We start from the raw sequence: 24,636 nt of genomic DNA, 5'->3' as shown, positions 1-24,636 counted from the left end.
GCCATGAGCCTCCTGTTTCTCCAGGAGAATGCTGTGGGAGACTGTGTTGAAGGCTTTGCTGAAGTCCAGGTAGACAACATCCACAGCCTTTCCCTCAGATGGGTCACCTGGTCATAGAAGGAAATCAGGTTGGTCAGGCAGGGCCTGCCTTTCACGAACCCATGCTGGCTGGGCCTGATCTCCTGGTTGTCCTGCACGTGCCTGGTGAGCACACTCAGGATGAACTGCTCCATGATCTTCCCCGGTACTGAGGTCAGGCTGTCAGGCCTGTAGTTACCTGGATCCTCCTTCCAGCCCTTCTTGTAGATGGGTATCACATTTCCTAACCTCCACTCATCTGGGAACTCCCCTGTTAACTGGGACTGCTGATAAAGGATGGAGAATGGCTTGGCAAGTTCCTCTGCCAGCTCCCTCAGTATTCTCGGGTGGATCCCATCTGGCCTCATAAGTCTTGTGAGTGTCCAGGTGGTGCAACAGGTCAAAGACTGCTTCCTCCTGCATTATGGGGGGGGTTTATTCTGCTCTCCATCCCTGTTTTTCAGCTCATGGGGCTGAATACCCTGGGGATAACTGGTCTGACTGTTAAAGACTGAGGCAAAGAAGGCATTAAGTGCCTGAGCCTTTTTCTCACGCTTTGTGGCAGTGTTCCCCTCTACATCTTATAAAGGATGGAGATTGTCCTTGGCTATCTTTTTGTTGTTAATGTATTTGTAAAAACATCTTTTGTTATGTCTTACAATGGTGGCCAGATTGAGGTCTAGCTGGGCTTTTGCCTTCCTAATTTTCATTCTGCATGACCTAACAAGATCCCTGTACTCTTCCGGAGATGCCTGACCCTTCTTCCAAAAGCAGTAAACTCTTTTTTTTCTTGTCTTTTTTTTTTTCTGTCTTCTCTCCTGAGTCCCAGCAAAACCTTCCTGTTCAGCCAGGCCGGTCGTTTTCCTCACTGCTTCATTTTGCAGCACATGAGGACAGCCTGCTCCCACGCCTTAACTTCCTTCTTGAAGGAAGCCCTTCAGGACTGTCTCCCAAGGGACTCTGTCAACCAGTGTCCTGAAAAGGCCAAAGTCTGCCCTCTGGAAGTCCATGGTAGTGGTTTTGCTCCTTACCACACCAAAAATCAAGAACTGTATCATCTGACCACCACCTCTCCCACCAGTCCTTCTCTGTAAAGAGCAGGTCAAGCAGGGCACCTCCCCTGCTAGGCTTACTTACCAGCTTTGTCAGGAAGTTCTCTTCCACAGACTCCAGGAACCTCCTAGACTGTTTCTTCTCTGCTGTGCTATATTTCCAGCAGATGTCCAGTAAGTTCAAGTCCTCCATGGGAACAAGGGCTATTGATAGTGAGAATTCTGCCAGCTGCTTGTAGAATGCTTCATCTACCTCCTCATCCTGGTTGGGTGGTCTATAACAGACTCCCAGCAAGGATATCTGCCTTGTTGTCCTCTCTCATCCTTACCCATAAGCACTTGACCTTATAATCACAGTTTTTGAGCTCTATGCAATTGAAACACTCCCTAACATACAGAGCCAATTTTGAACCAGTTTTTTTGAACCATACAAAACCATTTTGTTGTTTCATTTGCTGTACCTTATGTAGACATGGAAACTTCTAATGAAAGTTCTCTTTTGAGTTAAAAATCCTTTTGAACATACTCTTTTGGCGAAAAGGCTTTTTTCTTTTTCAGACTCAAATGCTTGCTAGATCTTTTTAAGACCAGAAAAATTAAGGTACCTCATGTAAATCAGTTGTAAACTCTTATAACAATGGCATTGACCTTGTGGTTAATTTGTCAAGTGTTTTAATGAGACAAAAGTTTACAGTTGTCAGTTACTTGGCATACATGACTTGATTATCTGCTTGATATATGTAGGCTTGCTTTGTGGCAGTTCAATTTGACACTAACAACTGACCTATTCAATTTTGAATTGACTAACTCTACTGTTACTTGAAGGCTGAATATGTAAAAAGCCTCAGTATGATGATTTTTGTATTTTTAGTAAAAGCTTTATGTATCTACTTTTTGCATTTGTTGAAAGCAAAGGATATTCTCCCTTTTACCTTTCATAAAATCCAAAATTGTGGAAAGCTTACTTAAATGTTTTTGGTTCAAGACAAGATTGACGATCATGATTTGAGAATATAAGTACAGCCAGGTGTAATACTGAGTTTCTGGTTTTGCTGAAGTAAATGTACTTTAACATCTTAAGCCTGTGTTCAAGAAAATGCATACGAGGCAGTCTGGTACCTTGTATGCTTCTAATGATAACTGAAAAAGTCTAATACTTTGGTTGTTCAATTCATGGAGGCAAGAAATACAGCTTTTCTGACACAACCCATTCTTATGTATTTAAGACAGTGATGACAACACCAACAAATTGTGTGTTGCCCAGTTCTCATTCTTCTTGTAGAATCAAATGAATGCTTCTACTATCTAGTCATGATCATTCATTGCTGTTACTCAAGCAGGCAGTTTAACTAATGGAAGAGTGCTGTTTTTCCATGCAGTTCTAGTTGCAGATGCCAGCTCCTTCTAATTTTCCAGTTAGAACTGCGAAGAAGTATAACATTGAAGCAACGGTGCAATTCTTCCTTTTCCAATTAGGTTCCTGAAAAATGAGCACTGATCATCCCTGTGGAAACCTGCAGGTGCTTCATGCCTGCCCTAGGAGAAGTGTTTTTGTGACAAAGTAAAAGATCTTATCTATTCGTCAGTAGCATTACCCTCTCAGTATTTTTAGTTGTCAGGGAATAACATTTCATCTTTCTTTTTCATCTAATGCTATGAGAATATGAGATGGTATGGTCTGTGATGTTTTGGTTAGCTGAATCACTTGGTGATTCTTGGTTGTTTTGTGATGAGATCCTTTCATGAGTATGTAATAGGATGAATCAGAGCAAAGCTCACTTTAGCTAAATGTAGAGACTGATAACATTTATTTAAGATCCATGTAAATGTACATGCATGTGGATGGTACATCTCAAAGTCATTACTAAGAATTTTTTGTCTTTAGCCAAGGGTAAATAATTGATGAACATCAATATAGTGTCTGTACCAAAGCCAAATCTACAGCCAGTTTAATACGGACAAGTAGAATTTAACTAAATATGCATCATCTTTACAGAATCTTCTACAAATGCATGCTTGCAGCAAGAGTGAGAAAAGTGAAGCAGAAAATCTTACTACAGTTCCTTTTATTCAAATGGGCAAGATGTGACATAAGATGATACTTACCACATAGCTAGTCTTGACTGTCTTTTAGGGAAAAAAACTGCTCTGAGCTACTGAGATGTACTTGAAGTTTTCCACCAGGAAAGGACCAGGTATATTCTGTCTGGTCTTCAGCTGGGGAAATGCAAGTTTAAAGTACAGGCTGTGGAATCCTCAGAAAATGTATCCTGTAACTTGATAGACATCGCCGGTTAGAATCGCAGAGGCTTAGAATTTCAATCTGTAACTTCTCACTTAGAAGAATATATCTGGTCTCATTGGTCTAGTTTCTCATGGTGAAAAGCGTTCCAATTTTGACATTCCAGGTGAACTGTATCATCATCCACGCAAAGTTCTTCCCTACCAAAAATAATGTGTATGCATCCAATCAGTATGTGCCCATCTCTTAGATAAACATGCACATTCAAGTATTGTAGATTTCCCTACCGGGTGGTAGCAGCATGTTAAAAGCATTCCAGATGGAATATACTCACAGAGCCAAAAGCCCTCTGAAAACTAACATGGTGCAGCATACTTAGCTGCAGTTCTTTAGAGATGAAGAAGAGAAGGAAGTACCTAACCAGGCTGCCAGTTAAAATGAAAGGTTTGCTCTTGGCTGTTCCCTGAAGAAAAGAAAGTGCTTCTACATGCCTTCACTGCATGCCTGTTGTAATAGCCAGATACTCTCAATATGTAATTACTGTTTGGGTTAGAGGTGCCTTTCAGGAAAGAATACTAGAAATTGCAGTCCTCAGCGCCACAGCAAAATTTTAGATGATGCACCAGAGAGCTGTGTATTACCATGTGCCTTTTGCTGTTAGGGCCTAAAATAATTTCACTTCTTCAAGCATCTTCTCAAGGGCAGACTGACAAAATACCTCCACCTACAGAATCTATAGCTCTTCATGAATTTGTTTTAGATATAGACCATTTGCCCAGAATGTTTTGCTCACAATGACTTCTGCCTTCCTAGGAAGCTAATTTACCTATCTTCACTAAACCTCATACTACCTCAGCAGAAGGACCTCTTCATTTATTGAAGATGAGGTATCTTTTTTGATATGGACACAGCTTTCCCGCTTTGTGTCTATGGCTGAAAATTCAAAAGGCTGTCAGTCTGTTTACAGAATCTTATCCAATGTAATTGAGTGTAAAAGAATGCAGTTAGGGCCCACTCATCTGGAGTGCAAGCAGTGACTGATTGTTGTGTGTCCCAAGAGTTGACATTTATAGAGCTGTCAACTGGAGCGTCACAGGCATTTTACTTAAGTGTTACATACTTTGAGAATTGTCAGGGAATGATGTTACATTTGGGAGAATTGTTCTTCAATTTTTGCTTAATTATAGACATAGAAGACAAATAATTATGAGTGGATACTCCATGGAATTGTGTGTAGTATGAATGCACATAGAGACAAGCACTTGAAGAAAAGAATTACTTATCTGTAGCTTACTTTCTCCCTTAAGAAGCTTTGTCAACTCTTTGTTTTCTCTTTGGTCTGACCCTTTATTAGCAGCATTAGAGACCGGACAGTCTTTTTGTGGAAGAAATTACCATATCTGTTATTTCTACTGCATTTCTTTGGTTAATAACCATGCTCTGGAAGCAGGGAACAAACTCATTGTTTGACTTCTGTTAGACCTGAAGTCAGTAGTGCTTTCTGGTAATTTAATAATTCTAAATACCAATCTGTATTTGAATGGCCAGACTTTTTAAAGCATGTTGTTAAACAGATTTAGCAGTACTTTAAGATGAGAAAGTCTCAATCTGGTATTTCTAAACAAGTCACTTACCTCTATCTTTGAAATTCAAAAAAAACCCATGACAGACTTTACTTTTTGTTTTTCTGAGGCATTTTTTGTGGTTGAGACTTTCTTCCTAAACAAGTAGGCACAGAAGGAAGTAAAATATCAAACTTACTTAAAACTTTGCAGATTGGGAACAAATGAACTTTCTAAGTAAGTGGCAGATCTTTTTCTTTAGCAATGTAAGATGCTGAATAGGATTTAGTCTTCAAGAAAGTCAACCCATCAAGCATTTTGGCTAGATGTATAAACTCTCATGCAACCAGTGGATCCAAGGCTCAATTTAGTTGCCCACGCATGAACTTCAAATGTCGTTTCAGATGCCTTTGTAGATATGATGCAATTCCTTTAGGAGATTCCCAGCCTTCTGGATTGGCATTTGTAAACCAGGTTGGGACACACTGAAGCAGCTCTAATCGTACTCTGTATACTGTATATTCACGTTTAAGCTGATTAATTGGGTCCCTAGTCAGTAAAGACCATGGATCCTAAAGTGCCCTGGTCAGTCCATGTGTGTCATAAAGAAGATCTTTAAGATTCTAGGTTCTAGAAGAAGAGGTTTAAAGAGTCCAGTAGGCTACTGATGAACAAGAATGGCAGTTTAGCTATGCATATTGCTACATAGAGTTATCATTCTACATATAGGCATCTAAATGCAGGTATCTGAAGCTTGGACTGTGTTATCTTGGAAAACTCTTAAGAATTCTGTTTGAGTTTATTCTTGTGCCTCACACAGACACTAATTGAACTAAGCTTGCTACTTTTTTTAATTGACTTACTGTCAAACAGAGGGTAACATTAATATATTGTTTTTCCAACTGCAAAGTTTAGGATAGCAAAAAGATTCTTTGCTCTTGAGTCTTCCCTGGATTATTGGTTAAAACTGCCTTCTAATAAGCCACTCGGATGCTATTCATCAAGCTTAAGAGGGGTATTTTTCTCTTTCTCTTGGTTTCGGCTTGTTCCCCTAAAATCTAACTTTCCAGACTGTAGTATTACTAAAATATTGACAAGCTTGCTTCTCTTCTTGGTAGAATTTAACGCATTTTTGCTTACAGGTTGTAGGTTAGCTAAACAGATGTCTTGCTGCAATCTACTTCTAAGTGAATGAATGAATCTCAAATTATTGTGATCATGTGTGATTTAGGTATTATATGCTGCTAGATATTGAATGATAGTTTCATTTGGAGCATGTTATAAATGTTTGTGATCTAATAACAGGTTCTTGCTGTTGTCCTTATCGTTAGTATTTTTAATTTTTTTTTAAGTTTTCATGAAGCAAATTACTCAAAGGTAGATGTCTAAGCAGTGCATCGCTTGGACTTGTGTTTTCTTCCTCTTGTATAACGTTTTCTCATTCTGCTTTTTGTAGACTTCTGTTTGGAGCTTTCACTATTACTTTCTCTTTTTATTCCTATAGAAGTTTGCTAACATAATCCAGTAGATCTTTATCTTGTTTCTTGCGGGAAAGATGGAAGTATGTTCTGGTTATGAACTGTACTCAAATTCCCACTTGATCAAATTTGACTGAAGTACTAGAATAACAGTACTTTTTACCGATGTATTTCTTGCTTTTCGTTATCCTGTCTTGTCTCTGTTCTATTCGAGTAGCACATGTGCACATGTACCTTGTTGATTTGGCAAATTAAAAGAAAATACCATTTTTTGGGCAGCAATTACATCTGCAGACATCCTTTCATCTAAATTGCATTGCTATCTCAAAGATAAAAATGTAGTTTGCTCTTGATCAGGATTTTCACAGTAGTGTACTTTGTTCAGTCTCTGATTGCCTCTTCATTGATAGTTTAAATCAAGTGTGATAAATGCTCATTCCTTGCTTAACAGTCCATTCACATAAAATTTTGCATGAAAATGTACTGTGTTTTAAATTGCTGATAACAATGACAAAGGTTCCAATTCTGATGTATTCAAACAACATGGAGTTTGACTATTTGAAATGTAAATGTAACCTTGCAGTACTGTATGATAGTGATGTCCAATGAAGTCTACAGTCATTGAAATGCCTCACTGATGTTAACAGGACTACAGGTGTTGGTGGCATCTGTCAATGTACTGAATTACTGTTTTTGAATGGCAGAGCTAATTGAATCAAGAAAATGCAATTGAATGAAAGACTCAGTACTCCAGAAAGATAAATCGGTGATGGTGTAACAGGTTTCAACTAAATAAGCTCAAAATTAGGGGAAGTAAAAATTTTCATCATGGCTGCTAAAGAAAAATACAAATAATGATAAATTGGATGGTTTCATAAAGTAGACCCATACCAAAACAAATACAAAAAGGTTTAAGATTAAAGAAGACAGCCCATACTTATATAATAAGAGAATATATTCTGTAAGGTATTGTTGAATTAGATTTTAATTGTTTTGGTTACCTGCATTTTCTACCATTTGTTGTGTTCAAATTACAGATGAGGCTGATCAGATTCCACCATATTGTGACACTGCAACTTGTGCAGTTTATGGGCCTGAGGAATGCACCTTATATTCAAAGCCATGATTTTGTTGTTAGTCTAAATGAAGTCTTAGCGGTCTAATCAAATTACCCTTAGTAGCGCTAACACATGTTTCTGCTCACATCCAATGCCTCTACTTTTCTATGCTGCATTTTATTTACGGTCATACTGCTATCTGCTATTTACAGAAATGTATGTAGCAGTAAACTTTGTGCCACGAACGCGTACAAGGATAAGCAAAATCTAAAACTAGTGGGGTGGTAGTCATTCTGTTTGCTAGACAAATCCTGTTGCAGCTAAATAAGCCAAAACAGAACTGCAGGCAGGCAAGCCAAGTCTTGATGAAGCCTGACAAGTCGGGAAGCATGTGGTGTTGGCTTAATACAAAGCCTGTAGCCTGTTACTAGCAAAAATTACTGGGCTACAAGGCCACATGTTCTGAACAAAGTTTTAAAGGACATTATAAATATTGAATGCAAGGAGCTTTTTCATTGTCCAAAAATACTTTGTTTTGCAACAGGAGAGTCCTAATTTTTTCGCTGTTGGGTGCCATTAAGGCAATTACTGGAAGGTTTTATTCAGTCTACTTTTGAGAATTGGACTGGGCACCTGAGGTGGTTTTAAAATATTTTTTGTATTGTTGTGTGGGGTTTGCCTAAAGATTTTCTTTTTATTTATCTTTGGGTATTTGTAGTTTCCTTTTTTGGGGTTAGCAATACTTTTGGTTACTTAGTGTAGAGTGATGATTTATCAGTAACAAACAAATAATTACAACAACTCTTACAGAAACAGGCTTCAGGAGTAATACAAAAGTTCTCTTTGAATTTATTTGAAGAAAATAAGTGATAAGTTAACTAAGTCATATTTTCCTCTAGGTTTCTAAAATACTGTAGAGATATGTACAGAAGCATATTGCATAAAATCAGGGAAATAATATATTTCAGGGAGAAGTGTCATAAGAATAGTTCTGATAGGCACTACAAAGATGAGTCCACCATGACAGTTAAAGCCCCAAATTGTTATCAGCTTAACAGCTTTCCAAGTGAGTTGTTCGGAGAAGAATAACTGAGGATTGTTTCTTATTTATAACTTTAAAGAAGTCCCAAATACGAAAGATCTTTCTCAAGGGAACATATTTTATTTAAGACAGAATGGTCAAGGCTGTGGTCCTGTTACCTATAATCCTATTTAACTGACTTTTTTATCCATGTGCTTTTCAGTAGGAACTTAAATGCAATAGCAAGTACTAAAGTTATTTTGTCCTTAATTTTCTTCAAAACTTTTGGGTGAATACTCTTTTGTGACTTCTCATTGTTGGCTTTGTTTTCTAAGTTCTTCTGCCAACCCCTGAACCTGTTTGTGTCTCTGTTCTATTTTGGGAACCCCTTTCACACACCAGAAGAACAATTTGATGAAGTGTTGCTGTGGCCTTTATTTTCTTTGGGTACTCCTTTTCACTGTGATCTCTTACTGACAAGATTCTCTGTTTGTCTTCCTTCTTTTGTTATCTTTGAGGAAAAAGATGTGTTAATCATAAATGCTTTTTGCAAGTTGTCCCTCAAACTTTTTTTTCTCTTTCTTTTTTTTGTTCTGCTTTAATACAGCTTCATGTTCAATCAGCTAAAGTTTTATTTAGATGTTGTACCTTGAATAATTGTTGTCTAAGACTGGAGTAAGTTACAGAAATCTATCTTAACATTTTTATACAGTTGATTTAAATAATTGAATTTAGTGTGCTTTGTCCTGTTGATGTCAATAAAGGAAAAGCAATAGTTTTCTTTTTTACTATTATGCAAATCTAGGTATTTGCATGTACTGAGTTGCATAGAACTTCTGAGGGAAATTGACTTAATTTCAGCTCTTCATTCAAGTAAGAGAAAGGAGCAAAGCTTGTTCTCTCCTCCTATTACTGGCTTAAAGTTATTGTTGATGCAAGGTATGTTGTATGACAGAGTAATATAAGGATAGGTGCTGTCATGGCAGCTTTTCTCCAGGAGAGATGTCGTTTAGGTTAGTACAGTGGTTCCAACTATGTCATGCCATGGCATCCTCCCTTGAGCATCCTTATCTTCTTGGGCATCTCTGGAACTTGGAGAGATGGTCCCAACTCCTGGCACAGAGTTGTGGGGCTTTTGGGGTTCTCTTTCCAAGTGACTCCAAATACCATCATTTATGGGATTTGGTGGAGAATGCCTGATGCCTAATTGGTTCATTCTAAGACTTGGTCCCTAATAACCTGCTGGAGCTCACAGTCTGCTTGACATGTTTTTCTCAACAGGTTCACAGCTCCCGCATTCATTAACAGGTTGTTTACACTTGTTATATCTCTGTTCTTATAATTAAGCTCTTCTATAGTATTGACTAAAGTTCATATACATATGCTAACAGTGCTGTCAAGTATGCCTAAATTATGCTGACTGCCAGGCACCCCCAAAACAGTTCAGCTAAAATAATATATAAAACTACTTTCATACTTAACATTCCTTGCAGTAGGATAAATGGAGGATCATGGTTGTAGTCTGTGTTATCATTTAATTTTAGCATGTTCCTCTTGGAAACCTAATGAGTGGTGTTGTTTCTTATAGTCTGTATCAAAGTAGCTCGGCCATCCAGTTCTTCTGGTGACCATATGTAAATTCGGTAATTGGAATTATACGTACTTTGAAGATGACTGATACAGTAAGTTCCCAGTATCTCCTTTTGCCTGACCATGGCATAATACATCATAATTTTCTAGACAATAAAGGGCTTTTCAATGGAGAAAGTATTTGAACCATATTTCTTAACTTGTTTATGTAGTATATTAGGCCAGAACACATATCCTAATTGACTTTTGCTTTTAGAAACACCTTAAAATGCTGGAAATACATGAACATTTCCTGTACATTGAAGCAAGACGTGCAAACAATAAAGAGGGTAAAAAAAGGAAATAATGTCTGTTGTCATCCTTATTTATTATTAATAGTAAGTTGTCCTGCTGCTTCTGGCTATGGGTTTTCAAGATGAATCTCTTCATTCTTCAGAAGAGGGACTACTCCCTAGTTAACCACAGACTGATACAGGCATTGTATTTGTCCTGATGCTTGCTTTTGAGCTGAAGAAGCACTGCTTCCATGAAGTATTCTATGACACTCAGTATGTTTAAAGAGGGGAGATTTTTAAAAAGAAGGGAAAAAAGAAGGGAAAAAAGCTCATTCTGTTCTTCAGGTTTGGTTTAGTTTACTGAGCATTTTATCTTGTAATGTATTTTCTACTGTTCACATAGACTTTAGACTTTGTCATGTCACTAACTTTTTATTTATATGTACAGATAATTGTATATTTACATTGATTTTTATCTATGGAGAATTATCCTTATCAAAGTATTTACTATCTGCTAAAGTTCATTTACTGAAGTTACTACCTATTTGTATAAAATGACAATTTCATTTTTATGGAAATTTGTGAACTAGTGTTTTGTATTTATAGTTCGTGGCTGATAAATTTAAGTATTCTAATTCTAAGATTATAGTCGATTGATAATTAGGCATGATGTAATGTCTTAGTGAGTAGTTCGTTATGTCTTTTTGACTGTGATGCATATTGAAATCTAAGAAATAAAATAGTTTAATATTTCCTTTGTTACAGGTAGCTTGCATGCAGCTCATCAATGCTCTCGTTACATCTCCTGATGATTTGGATTTTAGGCTTCACATCAGAAATGAATTTATGCGCAGTGGATTGAAAGAGATATTGCCAGTAAGCATCTTGAGGAGTCTCTTTACAATACTATTTAAATTATTGTACTATTTGAGCTCGAGAGGGGGAATGGGAGAACAAGTTCTAATAAGTTACTCCGAAAGGTATTTTATTAAGTCTGGGCATGAGCAGTTAGATACGAGAATTAGTCTTAAAATAAGAATGAAAAGGTGAAGTGTGCTCTCTGAACTTTATGCTGATTCCTCAGCATTTTAGGACTTTGATTTAGAGCATGTGACAGACTGTTGTGCAGACACTTGTTAATCCAGGCTGAAGCCATGTTTACCTTTTGAATATTTAACTCGTGTTGTTGTAATTTTAAACTTTAAAATAACATTGACTTACGGAAATTATTAAAAAAAATAAGGTTTATTTACATATGGAAATGCTAATTTTGCAAGCCTATCTACTGTTTCTTCTTTGCAGCAATTGAAATGCATAAAGAATGAAGCACTAGATATTCAGCTGAAAGTGTTCAATGAGCATAAGGAAGAAGACATGATCGAATTCTCTCATCGTTTAGAAGATATTAGATCTGAACTAGAATATCCTTTTTATTATCAGCAAGAGAAATGCAAACAAAATAAAATGTATAACGGACATTTTTCTGGTATAATTTCTGTTTTAAAAAAGTCACCAGTCAACATTTAACTGAAATATTTTTTCCTTGCTATTACTTTCCTTAACACTTTTACTGAAGTAAATGATGTTTACAACATGGTGTGGAATACAGTTAAGGACACTAGCGCTGAAGGATATTTTCTTTCTATTCTCCAACACCTTTTGCTAATAAGAAATGATTATTTTATACGGTATGCTTAATGCTATGTTAAATGTTAATTATGGATTTTATTGTCATTTAGTCATTAATAGAATATGTCTTCCATAAATTTAATGGTAAATACAGTTTAGTCTTTTTCTGTGCAGATTGCAATTCATAAGTATTCCTTTGTGAACTCACGTTCAAAGGTATCAGCTTTGAATAAGAATACCATCTATATGTTTTTGTCTCTTCTGCTTAGGATACAATTGTATATATCAATAAAGAAAACTATTTTTGTTGAGATATGAACCTTTTTGACTGCAAGTGTAAGTGATCAGCACAGGTTTCTTAACTGGTTATAAATCATGGTAGTAGCATTAGTAATTTTGTGGTGTGTTTGAGTCAAAGGACAAAACCAAGTATGCGCAGAAGTTCACTTACACAGAGATCTGAATATATGCTTAATTTAGAGTAACTTTTGGTTGGGAATTGAGTATTCTCAATATACATTATAGGTCAGTGTGTTAGCGTCTCTTGGAAAATTGATCAGATAAATTACAGGGAAAAAGTTAATAAAACCTAACATATTTGAAGCTGCCAGATACTTTCCTTTCTAAAATGTGCTTGTGTTGGTTTTGAGGAAACACTGGAGGAACCAGATATGAACTGAACAGGGAAGGAAAGCTGTTTGTTTTCTGCAGTGTTCTGCATAACCTTGCATTTCAGGCAAGGTGTAGCACAGATGTACCCTTAAAGGTTAAGAGTGCTTGCCTGACATGGGTGCAGCTGTGCTAGACCTCTTCCACCTGAAAGTTTTTGAATTCATAGCTGGCATGTGCTGGGCAAGTGACCCAGCTGTCGTACTCCCTGGCATTTTAGAACAAGGTGCTTTTCATTCCTCTTACTGAAGCAGGGCTACAATGCATCCATAATTACATAAGTCAGAAAACCAAAAGGGATCAACCTGAAGGAAGAGCCTTCTCTTTACTGGGAGGAAGTAGAAGGGAGTCTTTTCTTCCTGTATTTCCACAGGGGAAGAGACGCAGAGTTTATAATATAAGAATCGTTTATGCTTAGGTCTACTGGTTTTTTAAGCTTTGTGCAAACTGTTCTTGTGTAATAAACTGCCAGGTGTTGTCCTTTGAGACTTTCAGGGTTTGCACCTACCCTTCTATGGAAATATCAGCTAAAATCTTTTGACATTATTGTGTTCATAGACAAGATTTTAAGTATACACTAATAAATAAATATGCTGTAAAAGAACTCATCTCTGTCTTTAGTCCACAGTATTTCAAATTAATTGAAGAATGTGTGTCTCAGATAGTGTTACATCGAAGTGGAACAGACCCAGATTTCACATATCGCAAAAGATTAGATATAAATTTCAGCCACTTAGTAGGTAAGTACTATGTTTGGAAATGATTATGGTATCATACATTTCTATATGTTCCAAAACCAAAGTTAAACTTGTATGTGTGATTAAGAATCTTGCATTGCCGGTATATGTGCTAGCGTGTTTGTTTTTTTTTTTTTCAAGATATTTGTGTAGATAAAGCAAGATTAGAAGAATGTGAAGAGAGGGCTTCTGAACTTTCCAGAAAAGTAAGTAATTTTCAAGTCGTGTGATCATAAGATGGATGCAAGGGGATTACGTAACAGCTTCATGGATAGTGTAGCTGCATGTGGCATAGTTTTTAACTTCAAATTTTTGTTAGTTCTATGTTTCAATGGGAATGTGGAAGTTTTTTGTGGACTAGGAAGCAGAGAAAAGTGGTGTAAAGTGGCATTAACCTTAATTGAGAATCTCTCTACTATTAATTTTAAGGTTTCATGTATAAATCTCTCCAAAATCAACCGAATACTTTATTTGAACAGTTGTTAGTTTCTTCAAGAAGATAAACAGTGGGGGAATAAGAGCTGACACATTCTTATCTACAGACTCTCTATTACTGTACATCAGTCTTTTTAAGCTACTCTGTCTAATTCCAACTTAAAATACATTAAGTATGCCATTTCATATAGTAAAGCCTTGTAGTGGTAATACAGATGGTACTTCCTCAGCAAATACATGGAAGTTAGAATAGCAGATAGGTTGCATGTGCCCTTAGTATTAACATGTGAGTTTTAAGAAACACAAAAGGAAAAGTTGGAATCTAAAGAAACTATGCAGGACTGACTAGTATCAACATTTTTTTTTTTCTTTTCTCTTAGTTTGAAAAAGATTTTGTAGTTCATCAGGAGACCCAGGCCCTACTGCAAAAAAAGGAAGAAAGAATCAATGAACTTGAAGCAGAATTACAAGCTTTTAAATCGCAGGTATAAGTTAAAATGTATGAAGTATTGTTTTTGAAAGGGACTTCACTTTGCATCTTTTGCAGATTCTGATAGTACAGTTGAAGTTTCTTTCAAAAAATCCTTGTTATCGATTATTATTGACTTAGTATCCTTTATTTGTGTTTTATACAAAGGATTGTAGTGTGACATTAATTAGCTGTTTGAATTTCCAGATGATCCTTTTTGTGCCTGAGCTCCGTTAATTAAACTAGTTTCTTATGTTTCATTTGGGTTTTTGCTTTCAGTGTCATATATTTCCAAAGTAATTAACCACATAGGGTAATAAGTCTTATGCTTTTAGATTAGCATTCATCACTGTGATCTTTATCCCTCCACAGGAAATTATTCATTACGCAGTTTTCTTTGCTGAAGCCTTACCATGGATATCCAGCAGTGAAAGAAAGAACCTATGGCTGGATAAGAACATTTCCTGATAATTTTTCAATTTTCAGGCATAAATAGATTTTTTAAAATGTGATGGAAAGGAATAGTGCAGATTTCTGAGAGTAATGCTTGAGTTAACTTGTAACTGCTTCAGCTCTAAAATCTGTGTAAGGAGACTGTGTAACAAAGTGATTTTTCCTGTGTCTTATTTCCTGGAATAAGAAGCACAGTCTAAAAATGGCCAAAGAAAGACAACAAAGGGAAGAGATGCATATAGGAAAATGATAAAATATCTGTTTTTATCATAGAGGGTTTTTTTTTTTATACTTTTGAGCTTGTTTAATTTTCTTGGTGAGGAAGTTCAGTTTAGCTCTGCTTTGGTCTGTTTAAAATTGCCATTCTAATTCAAGTTTCTGATCAAAATTAACTGTTAATGTCAAAGTCAAACAGGCTTTAGAAAAGCAGTTACAAAAACTGTTGCATTCTAAAATAACTTTAGTGAGAGCTGTATATCATTAAGAAAGTATTTTTATGTGTGTATTTTGAAAACATACTTAAATACTTTCTGTGAGTGAAATAGGTTTTGTCTCCTATTTTACTTTTTCCCTTGTTCACTATTAAATAAACTTTTTTATGTACAGGCAGTGAGTGTAACATATGATTATGCTCATTAATTATCATCCATTAATTATCCCACTGTTAATGGGTACTTGAAAAGTTTTGTAAATATCAAATAATTGATTACTTCAACTTACTACTCTTAAATCTGTCTGAAGAGAGGAATCTTTGGTTTCTGTATGGCATCAGTTGCTACTTAGCATGGCTACTTCCGCCTCATGACTATTTTTCTCCTGGTCTAGTTCCTTTACTCTGTTGTTGTATTTGGTATTTGTTCACCTATTTCTTTTGTTAGTAGAGCTTAATTGTCCAGTGTCTGCTTTTCAGTATAAACAATGTGTATATTCAGAAATTCAAAATAATAATACTGTTGTGCATGGTTTTATTTATATTTATTGACACCTAGCTATTTCCTTTTAAAAATATTAAATCCTCTGCTTATTGTATTTCCTTCGACTTTTTAAAAATAAAATGGACTGTTTCAACTCATAAGTTAAAAAGTTGATTAATACTATCACCAGTAAGGTACCTATTTATTCATGTTTGAAGGCCCATGATAGAAGTTCTTCAAATAGTAGAAATAAATATATATATTTTTTTAGACTTACTGAAGTGCTAATAAGCCTATCTTGATATGGTATATATGTCCTTACTATACAGAAAGTTGGTGTGTAAGGCAGCTGTATTTTTTGGAAGTTTTTTTTTCATCATTACTTTGTACTTTCAATTCTGTAGAATGAGAATGCTCCTATATTGGAAAATATCTGTTTTTCAACAGAATTACTGATCTGTTCAGATTCTGCTATTATGTCCTTGGAACCTTTCTCTGGAATCTGTAGGATAAGCAAGAATGCTAAAGACTAGGATGTTATTTTTTAATTTGAGCTAAAACATGGTAGTCCAGATAAAAATTTCATCAAGATATCTATCAGACCCTTCTTGGATCATGATCAGTGAAACATGACAAGTGGGATATAGCATTTCAGTTTGTCATTTTTGGTGTGCCCTCCGCCCCCCCGGTCTGAATATCTGCTTCAGATGTTGAGACTTAAGATTATGAAATCAAAAAGCACATTGGCCTCATTATAATTCATATTTGGTTGTCCTATATAAGGAAAATGGCACTAGCTTTCAACTGGCTATAATTGTTATGGCATTTTGTTGATAAAAAATGTGAAAATGAATAAGAATATTTTCCTTATCAGTATGGCTCCTTGCCACCTGGTTTTCTACCCTCAACATGTGGAGGTGCATCTGTCGTTTCACTGGAAGCTGCAGGACCACATCAAATGACGCCTCCTCCTCCTCCACCTCTGCCTTCTAATGGAGCAATTCCACCACCGCCGCCGCCGCCTCCTCCTCCTCCACCACTTTTGAATGGCTTGGGAATTCCTCTCGCTTTTGGTGGTGCTCCTCCACCACCGCCTCTACCAGGCCTGCCTGGAGCACAGTGGTCTCCACCGTCATGTACTTTGCCATTTGGAATGAAGCCTAAAAAAGAATTCAGACCTGAGGTTACCATGAAGAGACTCAACTGGTCCAAGGTAGTTCTGATTAAAGGCAAATACTTGATGCAAAATCTTGCATAGAGCTTAAGGTAAATGGATTACCAGGAGTAAAACTATACAGAACAATTGATACATTAGTTAAAATTATATGATATGAATACTTTCTGTCTTTAGTTTTCCTTGTTTTCTGAAAACTGTGTTTCTGTGACTCATGAATCATCTGGGCAAGTATCTATTGACTTTCTGAGATGCCTGGAAAAGTAATTTCTGGTCTAGAATAATACAACCTTGATACCAGCATGCTTCCTGGGTCCTACTGTGCCTTGTCTTTTATCAAACTGTTTACATGGGATCAGTCACTGCACTGTACTGATAGCTATACAGTTTCCAAACAAGTATCTTGCATCTATCTAGCCTGGACTGTGGGAATAAGCATTACAGGTCTCTCCATTTGTCCTTAGTGTAAATGTAATTATTTTTTCAACCATTAAATTTACACAGAGTCCGTTTATGGTCTCTCCATTTGTCCTTAGTGTAAATGTAATTGTGTAAATTTAATGGTTGAAAAAATAGAGTCCGTTTATTTTTTTTTTTATTTTTTTTTTCCTTCTCCATTGTGACAGGTTCAAGTATACCAGGACTATCAATACTCAGTTTTGGAAACTGTAATTGTTTAGACCAAAATAAGTCAGTAAAAAGATTTTCAGAGTTTTATGAAGCAATCAAAGCTACAATCTAAAAAGTAAGGTACTTAATATCTAGTTAAACCAGCTGTCTTCAGCGACTGTTTAAAGTTTACCCAAGTTTTAAATCTAGAGCAAATATAATTTGCTACATTTAGACCTTGTATAGCAGAGTATGTTGTCTGCATTGCTTTGTATTGTTAGAATTAGGTTGTCCAAAAGCACTTAGTGTAAGCATTATTTTCAGTCAGAAATATATTAACAATTCTAAAGATGAGTTATATACCAAAAGTTCACGTTTTACAGAGCTTTTAAGGATTTAATTTGCTTTAGATTCTACAGAGCACAGTCTCTGCGTAGCATCAAAGTAATTTAATTAATAAAATTTTGTTTTGTCTTTTGCTTGTAGATCAGGCCTCAGGAAATGACAGAATCCTGTTTTTGGGTTAAGGCGGAAGAGGACAAGTACGAGAATGCTGACATGCTTTGCAAATTGGAACTTACCTTTTGTTGCCAAAAAAGGGGTAAGTAATTGATTGCTTTAAATTTCAGCTTTTAGAGATAGCTTTAAAATTTTTGGGGCTTAAATACTATATGAAAAAAAATAGAATATAATATTAATGTTCTCTTTTTTAAGTAGAATGTATGAAGAAAAAGATTTGACAATCCCAGACTGCTTAAAGCAGTAAAATTGAACTATTTTACTTAAAGGATGACAAAAATTCTGTGGCCTGTAAGGAAAACCTTGCCAAAAAACCCCAGGGAATACTTCCAGATAATACAGACTTTTATTCAGTCACATGTGGGAAAAAAAATAAAAAAAAAAATTGTCATAATATCTTAATAAAACACAGTGACCTAATCTAGAGTGCAGAAGATGATGTGTCTAACTTCAGAATGCATATGATAAATCATGTGTTTTGGTTCCATGAAGGATGAGAGTCTTTTAATGAATTTTTTTTTTAACTTTCTGATAAACCTTTAGCAACATTGATCTTTTTGATACTTTGCTTAGCTTCTTCAGCTTTTAAAGCCTTGTGGAAGAGTAAAATATTTGAAAGTGTTCCTGGCTTTAAAACTTTTCTCCCTTTCTGGAATTAAGTTGTCTCACTAGTATTTTAGATTATTCTGCCACATATATAAAATGCCTATATTTCCACTGTTATTTCTTGACTTTTTTTTTTGTTCATCCCTCCTTGATTGGTATCAGAAACTTAATATTTTGGTCAGTCAAAGGGGTGCAATGATTAATTCTTTTTCAAATTGAAAAGTTTTGTTATATTTTTAGTTTGTTTTAAAAATTTCTCTGTGATATTTTTATTTAGTATAGTGCATGGCATTCTCAAGTTTCTCAGGGTTTTTTGGTATGCTTTGGTGTGTATTATCCAATATTTTTTTTTTTACCATAACCAAGAACCTTATCCTGCTTTGTAAAAGCAGGCTTTTTATGCTCTAGCAGTATTTCTACTGAGTTCAGTATTACAGTTTATTCATGTTGATACTTAGTAATATTAAGAACGTTATACAAAGATAAAAAGGCAAGAAAACCTCACAGACCATAAACATTTTTGCTTGAATATATTAAAATAAGTCTAAAAGATAATTGTGGTACCATTATAATGTTAGGAGAATTCCCAAGAATGTTCCCTGAGTTAATAGGTTGGAAGTTTTAAAAGTCACTGGAGGAAATACAGTTTGCTATGTGTAATTAAACAGTAAAATTTGGGAGACAAGATGATGTTCAGGCCAAACACGTTAATGGCTCAGAAGAGAATTGTGAATCTCCACAGACAGCGAGTACCATTAGAGTAACAAGATTAACATCCCTTCAAAGTTTAACTGAACGGACTGAATACGTTGTTTTGACAAAGCCTAATAGAAGAGAGTTATTGGATTTACAGTTGAAAAATCAGTGAAGTATACTTTTATACCAAATGGAAGGGGAGGAGGGGGCAATTAAAAGGCTATAGCCTGCAGGTACAAATGTAATTTTTTTTTTACAGGTGGAGCTTACTGCTTCATCTTTTTTTTTAAAGTTTTGAGATCTCTCTCATCTCACAAGGGTGATATAAGCATGCCATCATCTTAATTTTTCAAAGGGGCTGGAGACACTAAAGATTTCGTTTAGAACAGCAAGTAGCTGTCTAAAAGGCAACATGGAACTAAATTTCATCTTTATTCAAGTGAGCAGTTTACAGGAATTTGCATGAATGCTTAAACACATAAGTAGACAGCACCAGGCATCTCAGTGTCTCTTATTAAGAGCATGAATTCTGGTACAAAGGACAGCAAAGTAACTTCTTTTGTTCTTATTACTGCGGAGAGAGGGGATGCTTCTTTGTAGCTTATATGTAACTTATTGATCGTAACAAAACTTGCCAAAGGAATTGGAGACATCCAGTTTTCTTCATTTTTCAGTCTTGAAAGATTTAATACCATGCTTTCTAAAGTAGAATCAGGAAGCTATTTGCTAGACTTAATTTTGGAATAGTCCTTGACTATTTCTAAAGCTTTGTCTCTAAACCCAGAAAGACAACAAGCTGAAAATTATTCTGTAGCCAAATGATGGCATGCAAAAAATGAGCTGGTTTCCACTCTTGTTGAAGTGTCTGCTTATGCACTCTTTTCATTGAAGTCATTGTGTAAGAAGAGGTATCTAGTTGTGGAAGCAGGGACCAGAATGTTCAATGATGCTTTAAGTGAATTTTATTCTGATTAAGTAAAATCCAATTGAAGTACTCAAATGTTCAGTTGCTGCATTTTGCCAGCTGATGTGCTGGAAGTATTTCAGTGTTGATCCAGAAGAGGAAGTCTTATGTGTATGTAAATAATCCACTGAGGAATTTCTACTAGAAAAAGGAATACAGAACAGTATAGAATAGATTTGAAGCTTTAGCAGATGTTTGTATAGAAGTTATAAATGATGTTGATTCTGAGTGGGTATTGAAGCAACTGAAAAAACTGAAGATGTTATGGAGGTGTGAAAGAAATACTACTGCAAGAATAAAAAAGTGAAAGAGTCTAGCTTGAGAGTATAGGAAAAATAGTGAGTAGTAACATGGAGCAAATACTGTACATGGAGAAAAAAATCACTCTTGTTAAGGATGTCTGGAGGCATGTCAGAGATGTTCTTGAATCATGGAATTATTTAGTTTGGAAGGGACCTCTGGAGGTCATGCAGTCTAATCACCTTCGTAAAATAAGAGTCAGCCAATTTCATGTTGCTTGGGTTTTTGTCCAGCTGACTCTGAGATATTCCCAAGGATGGAGATTTATGGATGACAACCTGGTCCTGTGTTTGTCACCATTGTGGTGAAATTTTTTTCATAACATCATCTTGGAATATCTCTTGTTGCAACTTGTGTCTGTTGGCTCTTGCTCATTGTGCACCTCCAAGAAGAATCTGCTTTCCTCTTATTTGTAGCCTTCTGCTAGGTAGTTTGAGAGAGCTTTAAGAGTTCCCTTGCCCTTTATCCTTTTCAAGACGAATAGCTCTTGCAGCCTTTCTGTCTGCATCTTCTGTTTCAGCCCTTTAATCATCTTGATGATCTTTCTGCTGTACTTGTTCCTACATATCTATATTTTTCTTGAAGTGGGAATCCCCAAACATAAAAAGTACTCCAGATACCTCTCCCTGAGAGAGAAGGGGAGTAGAGGAAAATAATCACTTCTTCGATTGCTGGCAACAGTCTTGGTAACTTACTGGAGGAAGTGTTTTCACTGTGCTCCTTGTTTAACAATAATAATGATGGTGATGGTGATAATGATGAGTCCATGTAAAGGGCTATGGGTGTGGTATAGAGTATTTTCATTCTTTACTTGTTATAAAGCTGGTTTTGTTGCTTTTCAGAAATTGAACCATTTTGTGAAAGCAACATGTTTTATAAAAATTAAAACTTTGAGCTGGAACAGTGAGAAGTATCAAAGCATCAATTGCAGATGGTATTGTTGTAGCAACTTACTGAAGACAAAGTGTAATTCGTTTATTGACTCAGAATTTATTCTTGTCTCAGAATAAATTTGTAATCTTAAAGAAATCTAAGATTACATATATGAAAGAAGTAGGCAAGGGCATAATGGAAAACCAACTCCTTTGTCATAAAACCATAAAGATTTACTGCTACGCAGGGAATGTGGGAGGAGAATATTAGTTCAGAATCTGGAAATACAGGTCAGTGTGTGGATGAAATATTTTCAAAGTGAATACTTGAGAAAAGATTTGGTTGTGGCTGAAAAGTGTACATACATTTAAATATTTGCAAGACAACGTGGGAGTTTGTTGTGAGATGCCCCAAGAAACAAAGAAACGAAAGATTCTGGAACCCTCAAATCATTAGTTTTGTGTCAGCATCTAAAAGAATAAAAATAAGGAGTGAAATCACTACCTTAAAGACATCACTATGGAAGCAAGGTATGCTCCATAGCTCTTTCTCTGGCTGGCAGGGGAAAGGAGAGGAAAAAGAAAAAAGTAATTGAGGAGTTCTGAAAATAGGATGATGGATGTCAATGGTTTGCATGAATGATCTTTGGTTTTCTGATAACTTTTCTTTTTAAAGGCAAAAAGAAGGATTGGTATGAAGGGTAGTTAGAGACTTGAAAGAGAAATAATAAAAAATATCAAGTGTTTAAGATTTATCAGGATTATATTCATGGTTGCAGATCAGTGAAGAAAATCTGTGAAAAGCCTTTTTGGCAACAGTGGTATCAAAGGAATCTCTTACTATAATTTGAAAACATTGAACGGAACTTATGTCTTAAAGTTAACTGGTATGTGCAATACTGAGCAGCAGAGCTGGAACAAACCTTATATGTGCTTTTTTATTATCTGAAGCCTAACAGATAAGATGAACAAACAAAAATGCTCATTATTGAATGACAACTGCTTTATAATAGATGTGTTGGAAGCCTGATGGAAGGAGAATAATCAGTGGTGTATGATGTTAATATGCTGCCAACTTTGCTGGAATGATTAGACTTACAGGCAGGGGAGTGGCAGTTTGCATAAAAGGTAGCATGAAGTGTAGCAGCATGAAAATCCTGTGGGGGGAAAAGAAGCTTACCATGTGAAACCTTGTGAATGGAAACTCCTTCTAATAATGTAGTATTATACTGTGTTAATAGCTCTCGGATCAGATGATGTTTGTGATGAGAAAACGTTAAGTGAGATTAGAGAAGCTGCAAATTTTGTGGCAATAAAGTGAGAGATTTAACTACTTGCATATGGGTTGAATCAAATCCTTATCAGAATGTTATGAGAAGATAAAAGCTTTGGATGCAACAAATTACTGTTTCTAATATTCCTGTAACCAACATGAAAGGGACCTGTTCTGGAATGAATTTGAGTCATGCACAGGATCTAAGAGCTTGTAGTGGCAGAGGAGTTGGTAGTGATCACTATCTTAATATTGTACCAGGAGAGAACAGTCTGAGTAAATCTATTATACAGGTATTCAGTGTCAGAATAGGAAACTGAATGAAAGAGGCAGATTGTCACATAAGCAAGATACCCATACCTACTAGCAATCCAGAGGCTATTCTGAAAATGCAGTCTTAAAGATTTGAGTAAATTTTGTTTTGTGATTCAGAAAAAGACCTACTGAGGCTATGGGGTAAAAAACGTGTGTGACTCAATAGGAAAGTTAAAGACAGTATCGCAGGGAAGAGCATAGCATTAAAAATGTGGAAGGTCTGCCCAAATGAAGATAACAGGAAAACTCATTAAATGTAGCTAGATAAATGTAAACAGGACATTCTTCACATACTCTTTCAGAATTCTGAATTTCCTGCAAAGGATACTTCTGCTGATATTGAAAAATGTATTTAATTTTTTGAAAATTAATTTAACTAGGGAATTGTTGGGACCACTTGGTAACAGCTTAAAAGTTCAGCAGTTTCAAATAACATTAGACAAATTCAGGGGTTATTACCTGAATTATTCCAAAAGAAATAGGAAGGGGTGTAACATTCCTAGTCTAGTGTTTGTATGAAGAGGAGCTTCCTCTTTTTGGGAAGTGAGAAGAATGATTTATAAGTAGTGATAAGGCTGGCATAGTGTCTTTTTTAAGTAACAACTCTTACTGCAGCTCTTGGAGAGAGAGTGCTGGGCTAGGGGGATGACTGGTCAGACCCAGTAGGGTATTTATTATGTTCTTATTCATAGATATAGGAGTGCCTGTTTGCTTAGAGTGGCTTAAAGCTGCTATCTTTTAAGATTTACAGTGCTGAAATAAGGTAAGTTTTCTAATGCGAATGCTTGGCCTTATCACTTATAGAATGGAGAAAATTAATGAAACACCTCTAAGAAATGTCCTTTGTTTGTGGGAATACTTTGAAGAGCACTGGTGTAGAGAAGATACAGCAGCAAGTTGGTGGAAGTCTGTGAATATGTGTAATTAATGTAGTGAGGCTGTAGTAGGCTTAAATCGGGATACGTGTACAGGATAACTGAAGAGAGAACCATCTACATGTCATTCTTTGGGTGCTTGAAGTGGCTTGCCAAAGGTGATTCCAAGACTTAGGAGGTTGTATGGATTGTGCAAGATAGCAACCTCTAATCAAAAAGAAATCTTTGGAATAAATACAAAATGACAGTTTGTTTCATGTATACAAAATACAAGAAAAGTAGTAGTTTTCTGAAATACGTGCTTTATAATTAGTGTGCTAGGTTTATAACTACCCTATTAAAAAGTTGATTTGACTTGATCCAACAAACTCTTTTTTTACACAGCTGTTGTGTTTAAAGTGTTAAAGTCCAAATGAGAATTAGAAATTGCAGATCAAACATATAAGAAACCACTCCTAAATTCTTCATTATTTTTAACAATATGCAGATAACTGCAGTTAATGGGAGATGGCATGGAAAATTAGAAATTTACTCTTCTTTCTTTTCTAGGTATTAAAGAGAACTGATCTAGTAAACTCGAGAGAGAAAGATTGCATGATCTCTCTCAATTTTTTTTTTTTTTTTATCAACTGGGACAGATTTTCATCCTAATCTTATTGGAGATGGCAATGTCTGATCCCATCACACCAGAGCTCCTGCCAGACTTGATTATTCAGAAATGAAGCACTTCTGTGGGAGTGCTATCTCTGTTGGCACTTGTCTTGAAAAGGT

The 24,636-nt window shown here is 35.8% G+C and overlaps 1 protein-coding gene across 1 annotated transcript in view; it reads left to right on the top strand.

Annotated features, from left to right (window-relative positions):
- DIAPH3 (diaphanous related formin 3) overlaps window positions 1-24,636 on the top strand; it is a 104,160-nt gene that overhangs the window by 37,409 nt on the left and 42,115 nt on the right. The window contains exons 9-16 of the mRNA XM_035893599.1: window positions 11,122-11,232; window positions 11,659-11,777; window positions 11,928-12,044; window positions 13,276-13,394; window positions 13,533-13,597; window positions 14,207-14,311; window positions 16,537-16,875; window positions 17,932-18,046. Coding sequence (XP_035749492.1) covers window positions 11,122-11,232; window positions 11,659-11,777; window positions 11,928-12,044; window positions 13,276-13,394; window positions 13,533-13,597; window positions 14,207-14,311; window positions 16,537-16,875; window positions 17,932-18,046 — 1,090 coding nt within the window. The remainder of the gene's footprint in view (window positions 1-11,121; window positions 11,233-11,658; window positions 11,778-11,927; window positions 12,045-13,275; window positions 13,395-13,532; window positions 13,598-14,206; window positions 14,312-16,536; window positions 16,876-17,931; window positions 18,047-24,636) is intronic.

This window comes from Egretta garzetta, unplaced genomic scaffold (genome assembly GCF_000687185.1).
Source record: "Egretta garzetta isolate BGI_Z169 unplaced genomic scaffold, ASM68718v1 scaffold354, whole genome shotgun sequence".
NCBI classification, from domain to species: domain Eukaryota; kingdom Metazoa; phylum Chordata; class Aves; order Pelecaniformes; family Ardeidae; genus Egretta; species Egretta garzetta.
This window is presented reverse-complemented; position numbering and strand designations above follow the sequence as displayed.